The following is a 14,441-nucleotide window of genomic DNA, read 5'->3' on the forward strand; positions in this document are numbered from 1 at the left end:
AACAATTTTTTTCAAAGATAAAAATTATTTTATATTTAAATGTCTTTTTAAAGAGAATTTTTAAGTATTAAAAATGTCTTTTATTTTTATTTTTTTAAAAGCAATGTATTATTAGCTTTATTTACTTTTCTTAATAAATTTTTTTTAAAAGACGTATTTAAATAAGTTTCAAATTGAATAAAAATACTTTATTTTTCAACAAAAAAATCACTAAAAAAATAGATTTTTTATTTTAATAAATAAAATAAATGTAATAATTATCAAAATAAATAATTTAAAAAAAATATTTACCGATTTAAATTTTCTGGTCTTATCTCATTTACAGTGTAAACGAGATGACATTTAACGTATCTCGTTTACAGTGTAAACGAGATAAGACACGTCAGCTGCACCGTGTCTATCTCGTTTACACTGACTGCTTATCTCGTTTACACTGTAAACGAGATAAGCCCTGTGCACGCCTATAAGTAGAAGTCGTTTACAGTGGCTGTGGGGCTCCAGTTTGACTTAGTCAACCTCTTTCTCCCCTCTTTTGACCCTTTCCTACCCTATTTTAGATTGATACGGTGATGGCGCGCCAGGCGAGGAACGACTGAGACATCAACAGGCTGAACGAGACGTCGCATTACACGGGGGCGGCCAACTTCGAGGTTAGTTGTGTTCTTTTTGTTTAATATAAGTATGTCGCCATTGTTAGGGTAGTCCTGAAGTGACAAGAACGCAGTTAAATGGTTTAGTGATAGGTCTCTAGGAGGAACTCTGTTTTTCTTGTGCTAGGTTGTTAGTATTTATAACGTTCTAATTAGGAAAGGCTTTCTGGCATATGTAATTTAGAGACATGTGTAGGCTAGAAACATGGAAGTATATTCTTAAGTAGAAGTAACTGTAAGTTAGATAGAAATATTTGTTGTGTATCACGTTAAGGTGATTTAATTACTAGAAAAACCAAAACGTAAGAATTCAGTACTATGCATAAATTTATGATCATCAGTTTATAAGGTTGAATTTTTTTATTCTTCAGAGGCCTCGCCTTCTACTGCCCCAGCGAGTAAGTCATATCCTTCCTCCACCCGACGCCATCGTCTCGTAGCTGGCTGAGGCCGGATTCAGCGACACGGTGCCACTCAGCGACTTCACTTTTAACAATTCCCTTATTTTGGCACTCGTGGAGCGATGGTATCCAGAGATGCACACGTTTCATCTCCTGTGGGGTGAGGTCACTATCATTCTGCAGGATGTGGCATACCACCTAGGCCTATGCGCACATGGTAACCCCGTTGGGGTGCCTTTGTGACTTTGGTAGGTGGTACGGCACGGAGATGTGGGCTATGGTAGAGCAGATGCTTGGTGCCAGGCCACCGGTGGCGGCACAGCAGGCTGCGCAGAGGAAGGAGTCCTTTACGCTGAAGCTCGTGTGGCTGCAGGATCGTGTCCGCCAGATGCCCTCGACAGACGACCTGGAGCCCCTCCGACAGCACGTCAAGTGCTATATTATGTTACTTATCAGAGTGTATCTGATGACAAACAAGTCCAACAACTTGGTGCACATACGGTTGCTACCGCTTCTCCGGGACTTCGGGGAGTGTAGGGCGCTTTCCTAGGGCTCGACTGTGCTGGCCTGGACGTACCAGTCACTTTGTTCGGCGGCAAAGCAGGGCGTCACAGACATCACTGGTTGCACTCCGCTGTTGATGAGTTTGATCTATAAGAGATTTCCTCAGTAGTGTCCACCAGATAAAGGAATCTACCAGTATCCACTGGCTGTGAGGTAACAAATGTTTATTTATGTATTTCCATTATATATTGTTGTGACCTCATATGGGATGTTACTTAATGAACTGTATATATCTTCTTCGGACCTGTCAGGTTGGTTGGATTGCAGCAGCAGAGTAGGGATCAGCATCAGGCCAGGGTTTTGCATTGGAGGGTTTCAATCGGCCGGTTACGGTTCGACGAGATAAGCCATGATATATAATATATTATGATTTTCTGAGGTTATGTGTAGTTTTACAATAAATTTTTTATTTTTACATAGATATAATGTGGTTAATTATGTCGGTAAAGCTTTAATTCAGTTTGCATGGAGAGTCTACGATGACCCTACGATGTAGGCTTTGTGCCCGCCCTGGTTCTGTACGACCTAGGCATCTCCCGTCGGTTGATTAGGATATCCCCTTCTTGAATGACCGACTTGCCTACAGAGGTCACACCACTTCTCATGTTGCTCGACCTCATCCATATCATTCCGGAATCTAGTGGACACGGGCCTTCCAGTCGCCTTCCAACACATGACTGGGTTAGAACACAGCATCGTCCCATGCCACTCCGCCCACAGCAACTCATCAGGGATAGGTGGAAACTCCATCTCGTACACCTTGAACACAGCTTCCTGTATGTAGATTGGATGCACATATGGGGCCCACTCAATGCTAACGGTGGCGCACCCGGCAAGTGCGTGGCGGCACGGATAGTGGAGAGACTGGAATAAGCCACAATCATACGTACCTTCCGATAGTCGGACACGGAAGGAACCTTGCGACCATCCCTCGAACGACTCTAGCTCCTCCACAACAAACACAAAGGCCCGACTATCATAATGAGTGACACGCATCTTCGGTATGCCTTCTCTATTCTTCTCAATGGCGACCAAGAGTCTCTGGGAGAAGCAGCATCCAGCCACCAGCTGTGACTACGCCTCCTTGCCCTTCGTCACGAACAACTTCTGCAGTCTTTTGTATGTGATGCGCACAATGGCTGAAATCGACAAGTACCGGGTCCCCTTCAACGCTGCATTGATGCACTCGGACAGATTTGTGGTCATGTAACCAAAACCGCCGCCCGCTGTCGCAATGTTGTAGCCAAATCTCCTTCCTGAAATGACCCGCCCAGTCCACCATCGACGGGAAAACTCCTCTCAAGGCATCCATGTACCACTCATACCCAGCCTTGCTTGGACTGTAAGCTGCGTTTATGAGGTATCTCTTGACCTCGGTTGACTTGAATCGAATCATGAAATTCGCAGCCATGTGGCTTATGCAGTAAGCATGGAAGGCTCTTGGGGGATGCCAACCACTATCATCGGAGCTTAGCACGGCTTTGATGGCCTGAGATCTGTCGGAGATAACCTGCAGGCCATCTTGTGGGGTGACGTGGCATCTAAGATTAGTAAGGAAGAACGACCATGACTTGGTGCTCTCGGACTCGACAATGGCAAAAGCAATAGGCAGGATGTTGCTGTTCCCATCTTGCGCCACCGCAATAAGCAACACTCCACCATACCTGCCATACAGATGCGTGTCGTCTACAGATACAAACGGCTTGCGATGCTTGAAGGCCTCGACACATGACGAGAAAGCCCAAAAAACCTTGTCGAACATGCTGCAGTCGCGTACCAGGAGGTGTCCATCGTAGAACGGTTTGACGCGTAGGTCACAAATGGTACCAGGAAAACAGCTCTGGAGTTCCTGAAGCAGCTTTGGCACCTTGTTGTAAGACTCTTCCCAATCCCCGTATATCTGTGCAATTGCCTTCTGCTTTGCCATCCACACCTTTTTATAGGATGGTTTGAAGTGATAGCTTGTCTGGACCACACCTTGTAATACCGGAATACTCACAGAGGGTTTGGACTGAATCAACGGCAATATGATCCTGCAGATCAGACTACTATTTAACTGACGATGGTCTTGAGACATGGTGGGTGCTAGACAATTGTGCGCTCCACCAACCCTCTGAACCTCCCTGAACACAACAAAACAGTATTGCTTCAGCCATATCCCTTAATATATCATACAGAAGTACTGAAAAGTACAAGTGAAGTTGAACTTACCAGTATCCAAGGTTCTGCTGAAGGGCCACACGGAGGCTCCATTGACACCCATTTTCAGCTTGACGGCACTGTACATGGTACTTTAACTGGTCTGATTTGATCACCCGGTACTCCACACTCCTGCGAGTACTGTAGTTCTTCGCACCTTGAAGCACTGTTTCTCGGGTTCTAAACCTGTGGCCGACTCGAAACTCTACATCTCCGTCTAGGTTGTAATCCTCTTCACCCGTGTCAGAAAACGGAGTCCTCTCATGCATGGCGTCCAGATCCAGACTGTGATAGTGAGTTGGCACTGCCGATAGCGTCGGAATTAGGCGAGGTGGAGGCAAAACATGGTGCGCCACAGTCTGGACAGGTGTCTCCCGAACACACTCATTCTCATCCCCACCATCGGACGAGTCGCTGTCCGTACTGTCCGCCACGTAATCATTGTCCGACTCCTCCTCGCCCTCCTGTGCCTCATCCACTGGAATGGCGACATGAATGGGCGGTGGTGTGAGAGGTCGGTCGTCCTGTACATAGGTCGAGTGTACGAAACTCTCACCATCACTGTGTCCCACCTCGGCAGAAAGCTCCATTACCTGCTCCACCATGATCCTCCCATGGATGTTGAACATCAGTCGCACATGCTCGTCCCCTTGAAGTTGGAATAGTCGAAACCGGAAGACTCTGTTACCCATGAGTGCCAGCAACCTATACGCCACCCTTCCGATATCCCTCACTTTTGTATTGCTCAATATCAAACTCTTCAAATCTGACAACGTATTCACACACTGAGTGCGAAACAATATCAGATTCTCACACTCAAATATCACCCCATTGTCGCCATTTCTCATACGACAATTTGGATAAACAAGTACAACTATGTATGGACTATTACTGGCCATTAATTCCTTGTTTTTGTGAGAAATACGAGACCAAAAAATGATGGAAAAAATTTGTGAAGAATACCAAAGAGTTACACATCTTTTTATAGCTGTTGTCGTTGTCTTATATATATCTCGTTTACACTGTAAACGAGATGGACAATTCATGTATCTCGTTTGCAGTGTAAACAAGATATATATACATTTCGTTTATAGTGTAAACGAAATAGACACATTACAGCTGACGTATCTTATCTCGTTTATTCTGTAAACAAGATAAGACTGAAAAATTTAAATCGGTAAATATTTTTTAAATTATTTATTTTGGTAATTATTACATTTATTTAATTTATTAAAATAAAAAATCCCTCAAAAAAGTTAACCCAAACTAACAATCTTCTCTCTCTTCTATGTTACATTTCTAAGTGCATCTCTCTGTCGCTGCTCTTATTAGACCTTAACACATAGGACGATTGGTCCTCTCTTTGTGATGGTTGAGACTTAAGAATTGTGATCTAGAAATGTGAGAAACGACCAACTTGTGTGTGCATGTTCAGTTGTTCACTAGATAACATATACAGCAATTAGAAAAGGACATAGAGAATTAATAATATAACTAGTAATATTATGAGTGCAAATAACAACAATAATTAATCATATTGATATTGGTGACTGATGAGTTCTTTAATAGTAGGACAACTATTTATTTATGAGCTTAATTTTGATGTACTGACAATACGACGAGTGACAATGTAACATAATTAGATGCAATGTAAAATTGCTTTATTCTGACCGTATAAGTAGAATTATTTAAAGGAGTTTAATACAATTGGAAGGGTGAAATGATGATCAATGGGGAATACGAAGGTATAGAGGGATGGGATTGGAAGTGTTTGGGGGAGAGTCCCAAACAGAGAAGGCACTAGAAGAGTTGAGCCACTTGACAGTGATTTCAGGGTAGTGACGGTCAATAACATCCTTAAGACTCTCTGTAGAGTTGACCCATTCCAAACCCTTCTTAGTGTATGTCTCTTCATTGAAGTTGCTTGTGAAGAACCTATCAGCTTCTAACCTTCTAGTTGCCATGAGGAGGAATATAATGAAAGCAGTTTCACTAATAGCAAAGCCTTTAATCTTCTTCTCTGCCATTAGGCCAACCAACAAATCAAGCTCTTCAACATCATCACCATAAACATCTTCTAGTACTTCAATTGCTTCCTTGTCATCCGTTAAATCTTCCCATTTCGAGATTGGTATCAACAATAATGCCCTCCTGAATTGGTTGTATCTTGCTACATTCCTCTCTCTTTCCCTATAAACTGCATCATCACATATTTTTTTTATTTTTATTTTTGGCATGTTAGAATAATAGAGGGTAAGGATTAGCTATCATACTTTCAAGAACAGGTAGGTCCACGTGATCTGGCCTTTCTGAGCCGTCCAAGTTTTGCGGTATGAGATCTCTGAGCCACATTGGATAGTTCCAAAGCTCAAGTGCTCCACAAGCTTGGTGCCCCATTGATACTATTTGACTTGTAATCCCTATCTTTGTTAAAGTCTTCTCTCCTTCTAGTCCAATCAAATTCTTCATAGGAATCCTATAATAGTACCAAACCGCAAAGGTAATTTTCTTAACTTTTTTTTAAGATTTGAAAAACATTTAGCAATCAATGTTGATATAACGACAGTATTACTAATAATAATAAGAAAAAGGTAAAAAGTTAATAATAATAATAATGTTCATACTCTTTGATTAACGGTGGAGATTTATTGGGGCCAGGAGTGACAGATATATCTCTGAGTTGAAGGTTATCAGGTAAGAGTGAGTGCATTCTATAAACACTGACAAATTCCTCAGTTAAAGAATATGGAACACCATGATTATTTGGTCTCTTCAATCCCACAAGTCCTCCTAGAATTGCTCCTCCAACATGTCCAAACGTGTCCTTAAATTTCTTTCCCAATAATCCATACCTTGAGCACACAATACTTTAAATTAATTCAATAATTAATCAAATATGCATGTACTGCTAATAAACAGTGTTAGTTAATTAGGCACATATAATTAAGAGGAGAGTGTTTAGAGATACCAATTAGCCCTCATGCCTGCAAGTAGAGTGTCAGTTTTAAGGAGCTCTACAGTCCAATCAATGGTGTGAATCTTTGCAATTACTGCTGACGTCACCAACCTTGCATGCCTATATATTTCTTCATCATCTAATTTTGGGTAGTTTTTCTGTTTTTAATTTGTGCATTCAACTTCAGATACATCAGACAAAATATTATATTACCCATAACTAGGGACAGATCTAAAAATATTATTATGGGGCTAATAACATATATAATATTAAAAAATTATGTAAAAAATTATATAATGTAAAATGTATTAAAAAAATATACCGATAGAAAATATATTTTAAAGTACAAAAAATATGTATATACTTTTTATTAAAGAAGTAGTCGATTCTTTGTATCAAAAAATTTATCGATAATAGAATCTGTATCAAATTTTTCAACAATTTTCTTTTCAATATAATTAAAAGACAATTAGCAAGAAATTCATCTTTCATTTTGTTTCTGAGTTATTTTTCACAATATTCATAGTTGAAAAAGATCTCTCAGTTATAGTAGTTGAAACAAGAGAATTAATACCAAATAAATCAAAAAAGATGCTCACAAGAAAAAAAAAATCCACTTTATTGGATTTGAAAAATTTTATTTAATTAAAAAATATTAGCAATAATAACTTTTCAGATTTTTTTTAATATTGTTAATTACTTTTTAGATATTAAAAATTATTAATATTTAGATTAGACTGAACTTTTATTTATATTAGATTAAATACTAAATAAATTTTTAAAAAATTAAATCGTACTTAATAACTTATTAATTACTATTAATCTTTTTTTAAAAAAGTTGGGAGCCGAGGCCTCCACTCGCCTTGTATGTCCGTCCCTTCCTGTAATTGATGATTTCTAACGGCAACTAACTGCTTCTAGTTATCTCTAACCAACTTAAAACTAACTTAACTAACTAGTTGATAAATATTACTGTACCAAAAAAGAACATTAATTATATGCACACACAAAAAATATAAATTAACTAATATGTTATTTAACTCAATTTTAATGTATATTTATATTTTATATTAGTAGTTGATTTGGTGGTTGATTTTTAATATATACCTAGTATATTAGACATAACATAGAGGCGAAATATATAAAACGTGATGGGTTGTAAAATTTAGGGTATGTTGGTTAATTACTACAGAATACATATACATACCTTGAGAGCATCACAGATAGAATTGTGTTCATGAACAAAAAGGGCCTGCAAAGTTGAGACACCAACCCAACTATTACGGACATCACCAGAGACTGCAATTCCATTTTCATTATGGAGAAGTTCACCTTCTTCAGATATCTTTATCTTCCCATCTTTGAATGTTCTCAATCTCTTCAAAACTTCTCCATTGCTTCCATATATCACACTTGCATCCCTTCAATTTATTGGTTTTAATAAATTATTAATTAATCAGGTCTTATAACAGATACTACTTATATGTTCGTGCTATATGCCTTTTTTTTTCAGATATAGGATTTGTTTGAGTGAATATTTTATAAAAAAATTTTAAAAATAAAAATAATTTTATGTTTAGATATTTTATGTAAAAATATTATTTTAGGGTAAACTATTAAAAATACATCTAAATTATTTTAGTGCTAATAAAAATGTTTTTAAATTTTATTATCGATAAAAAAATTTTTAAATTATTGAAAAATACAATAAAATATCAAATATTAAATATGTATTTTAAAAAATATTTTAGAGGATAAATTTTGATGTAATTTTTTACAAGTATGATTTTAATATATATATATATATATATATATATATATATATATATATATATATATATATATATATAGTGATTTTTTTTATTAACAACCAATAATATTTTTAAAAAATAATAAAAAAAAATTTAGAGATCAAATTTTCATCTATTTTTTGTATATTTTCTAAATAGTTATTTAAATATTTTACCTTATAAAATTTTGGATCAAATATTTAAGCTGTTTGTCAAATACAATACTCATCATTTGCTACTTATAAAAAAATAATATTTTTTGGACATTTTTGTCCTATTTTTAAATAATTAATAACTATGTTTAGATACAATAACATAAAAATATGTTTTGTTAATTTATTATGTTAAAAATATCCTTTTTTAAATAAAAAAATTTAAAAAGAATATAAATTATAATTTCTAAAAAAATATTTTTATATTTTAGTATTTTTATCTTTATTATTAAAATTTTATCAAACACACTGACACCTAAAAAAGCTCTTATTAGAAAAAAAAGTATTCTTAGTGGCATATTTTGACCACAACAGATAAGTATTATTGTCATCATTTCTTTTATTTTACTAAATCAACCCTTTTGTATTAGGATTCTTGTTATTACACTATTAAAAATTAAAATTTAGTATCGGTGAAATGTTGGTTAAAAATAATAAATTTTATTGGTTATATAGTATTATAAATTATTGGTCAACAATAAATTTAATTGTTTTTTTGTTATGAATATATGCAGCTAATATAATAAAATTCCGTTTACATGCATGCGTGTATATGCGTCTGTCATACTATGTACGAACATATAGTGAAGCATATATAGATAGAGTCATAGAAATATTTCTTACCACCATGGTGTTCGAATGTTTTTAGCTCCGGTCTTGATTTCATAAAAGCCTGTTGGAATTTCCTTTGTTTTGTAGAACCTGAAAGACTTAAGTGGGCATTCATCTGCAACTTCTCTTGCCGCTGTCACTTCAATCTGCATTCCAATATTATTTATCAACTTACAACTCACGAAGAGTATATATATATATATATATATATATATATATTTCTCTTTCTTATGAGATGTTAAAATGACACTCTCATTCCTTCTATTTTATAAATGTACATTCTCCTCTTTTCTAATTTTTAAAAAACCTCCTCTTTAATCTATTTTAAACTTTTTGTGTTAATTTTATCCATTTTTTAAAAAAAATAAATTATTTTTTAAAAAAATACCCATTAATAAAAAATTATTTTTTATCATTAAATTTTACTTACCAAAATATCTTTTAATAAATTATTCTTTTATTGATTAAATTGTATTTTTAAAAAATTTAATAATTATATAATTTTTTTCTAAAATATCCTTCAATAATTTTTTAATTATTAAATTATAATTTTACCAAAATTTTCATTAACAATTTTTTTATATTTTACTATTAATTTTTTTATATCTATATATATTATTTTAATATTAAATAAAAAATTTTAGTAAGATTATTTTTCAATATCAATATATATTAATTGTTATATATATTGACAGTGGTAAGATTTTTTATTTAATGTTAAAATAATATATATTGATATAAAAAAATTAATAATAAAATATAAAAATAATTGTTAACAAAAATTTTGGTAAAAACATAATTTAATAATTAAAAAATTATTGAAAAGTAGGTATCTTTAAAAAATAATTTAATTATTAATTTTTTAAAATCATTTTAATAAAAATATAATTTAATCAATAAAAATAATAATTTATTAAAAGGGTATTTTGGTAAGCAAAATTTAATGATAAAAAATAAAATTTTTACTAATGGATATTTTTTCAAAAAATAATTTATTTTTTCTTAAAAAATAAATAAAGTTAATATTAGTTAACACAAAAAATTTAAAATGGATTAAAGAGGAGATTTTTTAAAAGTTAAAAGGGAGGAAAATATACATTTCTAAAATAGAAGGGAGGAGAGTGTCATTTTAGCATCTTGCAGGAGAGGGGAGTGGAATTTTCTCTATATATTAATAACAGTTCATGAAACAAATTTGACACATATTAAGGATGTTGAACTCCTAAATGAGTTAATAACATATATTTCAGATGCAGTATATTCAAAATATATCCAATTTATTAAATAGATTTTGGGTACACTAGCTCTCAAAATTAATGCATTTAAATTCTTTATATATCTCAGATATAAGTTTAATTTGGATAAATAGTTTAATTAAGCTTTTTTTTATAAAAAAAAGCTAAAACATTAACAGTAATTTATAAATAAATTATTTTGTTTTTAGTTTTTTAGTTTTAAAAGTATTTATTTTAAAACAAAAGTGATAAAAAAATTATTATGAAAAAAGTCATTTTTTTAAACTTCTTCATGAATATTTAAATAATTTTTTAAAAAGTTATAATTTAACTTTAAAATTTGTACTAAAGATTAATACTATAATTTTTCGTAAATTAAAAAAAATATATATTTTTGGATCTATCCAAAATGGACCATAATATATTCGTAATATATGCTTAATTATCTTCTACCTATTACATTTGAGATATTGTTCAGATTTTAAATCGGTATATATATTTCAAAAATTACATATAATGATAAATAAACAATTTATTTTATTTATAAATATAAAAAAAGTTTAACTGATGTGTGTTTTAAAAATATATGTTAAAAATTATTAATAAAAAATTATGCAAAATTTAATTTTTAATACAATTGTTATGTATTTACTAAAATAAAAAATTTAAATTTTTTTATTTATAATAACTTTAATTTGTACTCTTAGGATAAATATTAACTAAACTTATAATAAAAAATCCGATTGGTAGGTGGGGTGGGTGTTGATTTTTAATGGGGATTACATGTGGATGCATTTAACACTGCTGTTGGCATTAATTTTGATATGCATATATTTCATCAATTTTGCATTTTGTGTCTTTGTCTTATCCATTTAAATGTAATTAAACATATGATATGATAGACATTAATGTTATCTTTTGGAAAATATGGAAAGCTACTAGGAAGTTGGAGTATAAGTTATTGGCTCCTGAAGTTATTTCATCAAAATAGAAGCCAAGAGTGATGAAACAGAAAAACAAATGTGAATTCTGCACTCTGGTGTAAATAATTGAAAAATGATTTGTTAAGATTAAGGTACTTTGATTAAAAAAAATTAATTTTTTTATTAAATATACAATAAATACATTGAAAAAAATGTTTAAATTCTTAAATATAAACCTTCTAAACTGAGACTCTAATCCATATTCTTAATTAGCAAATTTTATTAAAAAAATATTCTCTTTTCGTATTAAGTACCTCTTTTTAGTTTTATATTTGTATTACATTAATTATTATTTTTAAATTTCAATAACTCATTAATTTATTATATTTATTATACTCTTTAAGTATTTTATTAAAAATTAATGAAATTATTACTGAAAATCATAACTATGAGGAAAAAAAAAGAAAATATGCTTTAAATAATAAAGGTTATTTTAGACTTATTTTTTTTCTCAAATTTGTATATTTAATTTTTATAAAATTTAATTATTCCCTTAATAATTGTATATAACTAAAAGAAAAAAATAAGAAAGAGAGTAATATACAAATTTTTGTATTTTATTTCTTTTCTTTATACATGACTTGAAATATAAAATTTAAATAAAGACTTGGCTGAAAATTTTAATTTAATATTTAATTTAAATTTGATGAGTTTAGATAAAATATACTGTTATTAACATGTATTTTAATAGTCTTATTATTATTATTATTATTATTATTATTATTAGTGAAAGTGTTAATTTTTCTTTTAATAATTACACAATAAATATATTGAAAATTCAAAGTTCAAACAGATTTGTAAGAATTTTTGTAATTAATAATTTTGTCCTCAAAATATATGTTAGCAAAACTCATGTTTTTAATCTAAACTTTTTCTTCACATATAATAATTTTAACTAATGTATTTAGCACAGTTATTAGCAAGATGCTTGAATAATCATATGAATTATCAATTATCATTTTTTTTTCTTGGTATTTGTTGTACCTGGTTGGTGTCCTCAAGATGATCGATCCAATCATGTATCATAAACTGAATCCAAGAAGCTGCAATCACATTGAATTGTTTGCCAGTGTCTTTATACGTTTTACGCGCCAGAAGTTTTGTTGCTACCACACTTGGATCCGGCTTCAGTAACTACTTGCAAATAACTCATCATTATTGAATGAAACATTTGAAGTTAATTAATTATGAACTTATGATTATCAATACTATAAATAAGTAGAAATTTACTTTTCATTCTTTTCTATTTTCAGCTTCCAATATATTTTGAATTAGACTTTGTTCGATAAAATTTTTTAAGAAGATACTTATACTTTTTAAAAGTACAATCCTTTTATTTTATATTTGATAAATAATAAAAAAAAATATGTATTTATATTTGTAGTTTTTAAAAGATACAAATACTTTTGAAAATATCTAAAATAAATTTGTTTAAAAATTAATTTGTGGTGATCAAAACTAAAACAAATATAATATAATCTTGTATATTAATTAATTTTTAAATTTAACTCTTAAATTTATATTTATTAAATATAGATATTATCATTTTTATAAGTTCTTTTTAAAAAATAAATAAAGCCTTAATTATGTCTCCGCTTTTCAATAATAAAAAGTATAACTTATAACAAAAATATAAAAGGATAAGCATGTTAAAAGTGAATTTGTTACTAGTTGAATAATAAAATTTTCACTAATAATATTTGAGAATTAAATATGTCAATTCTTTTTAAAGGTTGAAGGTCAAATTCATCCAATAATAATAGAGTTGTGCGAGATAAATTCGTCGTCTTGTCTCACAATTAGAGACTTCAAATAAAAATAAAAAATAATTCATAAAAAAGGATGATATTTTCTTGATGCGATAAGTCTCATGTATATCAAAGTGAAAATTTAGTCTTTGATCTAATTAAGAAGTTTTATTTTATTTTATGATGAGGACCTTGTTTTTCTGATCAACAGGAAGAACATTTCTACCAAAGAAAGAGCCTTGGCTTCCAGCAACTTCATTGAAGGGATCATTGTATTTTCCGTCAGAAGTTCTGAATGGAAAATCAGAAGGATTAAACCTAACACCCTTTGGTGTTGTTCCAACGTTGAAGAGGTTGTATTCTTCGTGAAGGTGCCTCCTAATCCCCAGATATAGTAACCCTAATAAAACCGGTAACCGGTGCCATTTGATCCCTAACTTGTCCATTGAGTGTATAATCTGTGTTAATCCATGAAAAAAAAATAATTAACCAAACATATTAGAGAACATAAATACACACACACACACACACACACATATATATAATACAGCATGGAATAATGACATGATCGATGATAATAATAATAATAATAATAATAATAATAATAATAATAATAATAATAATAATAATAATAATAATATGGGAGGTTTTTTTGTTACTATGAAGAGAAAAGAGTCAATGATTGTCATCTTAGCAATTGCTTTATGAAAGTCTTTATGAATGAATTGGTGTTGGAATCTTGTGGCTAGAACTTTAATTGGATCCATTACAATAGACCACATGCTTGAACAGTTGGACTAACTAGCTAACACTACTCAGCACTGCTAATAACTTTGATGAACCAATGAATATGTATCTGTGTATATCTCTCGGAAAGCTAATACGTCGTATTTATAATCGCAATTCGCAAGGGAAAGAAAATTTTTCTTCTTTTTTTTATCAACTGCTAGGGCCTTTTGGGAAAAGTCCACGTTTATCAAGTGATTTTCATTCTTAATTTAAAAAAAATGTTGGTGGTTATTATGTCATTATTTATACATATATTTTAAATTATTCTCTACATATAAGTCATTTAATCACATAAATACAAC

The 14,441-nt window shown here is 31.2% G+C and overlaps 3 protein-coding genes across 3 annotated transcripts; all 3 read right to left on the reverse strand.

Annotated features, from left to right (window-relative positions):
- Window positions 1-258: 258 nt before the first annotated feature.
- Window positions 259-5,305, reverse strand: LOC107641012 (uncharacterized). Its single transcript, XM_016344520.2, has 2 exons — window positions 3,827-5,305; window positions 259-3,738 (listed from the first exon to the last, which is right to left on the reverse strand). Exons 1-2 carry the CDS (start codon window positions 4,858-4,860, stop codon window positions 2,637-2,639), a joined length of 2,136 nt encoding a protein of 711 aa, XP_016200006.2. The 5' UTR covers window positions 4,861-5,305; the 3' UTR covers window positions 259-2,636.
- Window positions 2,141-2,611, reverse strand: LOC107641011 (uncharacterized). The gene has a single exon (XM_016344519.1). It carries the CDS (start codon window positions 2,609-2,611, stop codon window positions 2,141-2,143), a length of 471 nt encoding a protein of 156 aa, XP_016200005.1.
- Window positions 5,306-5,453: 148 nt separating the features above from the next.
- On the reverse strand, window positions 5,454-14,223 carry LOC107643992 (alpha-dioxygenase PIOX-like). The gene is made up of 9 exons (XM_088488612.1): window positions 14,010-14,223; window positions 13,542-13,808; window positions 12,587-12,736; window positions 9,397-9,530; window positions 7,978-8,191; window positions 6,783-6,928; window positions 6,439-6,666; window positions 6,088-6,290; window positions 5,454-6,011 (listed from the first exon to the last, which is right to left on the reverse strand). Exons 1-9 carry the CDS (start codon window positions 14,130-14,132, stop codon window positions 5,542-5,544), a joined length of 1,935 nt encoding a protein of 644 aa, XP_088344738.1. The 5' UTR covers window positions 14,133-14,223; the 3' UTR covers window positions 5,454-5,541.
- Window positions 14,224-14,441: the final 218 nt, after the last annotated feature.

This window comes from Arachis ipaensis, chromosome B5, assembly GCF_059453495.1.
Source record: "Arachis ipaensis isolate K30076 ecotype BB chromosome B5, ASM5945349v1, whole genome shotgun sequence".
Lineage (NCBI taxonomy): Eukaryota > Viridiplantae > Streptophyta > Magnoliopsida > Fabales > Fabaceae > Arachis > Arachis ipaensis.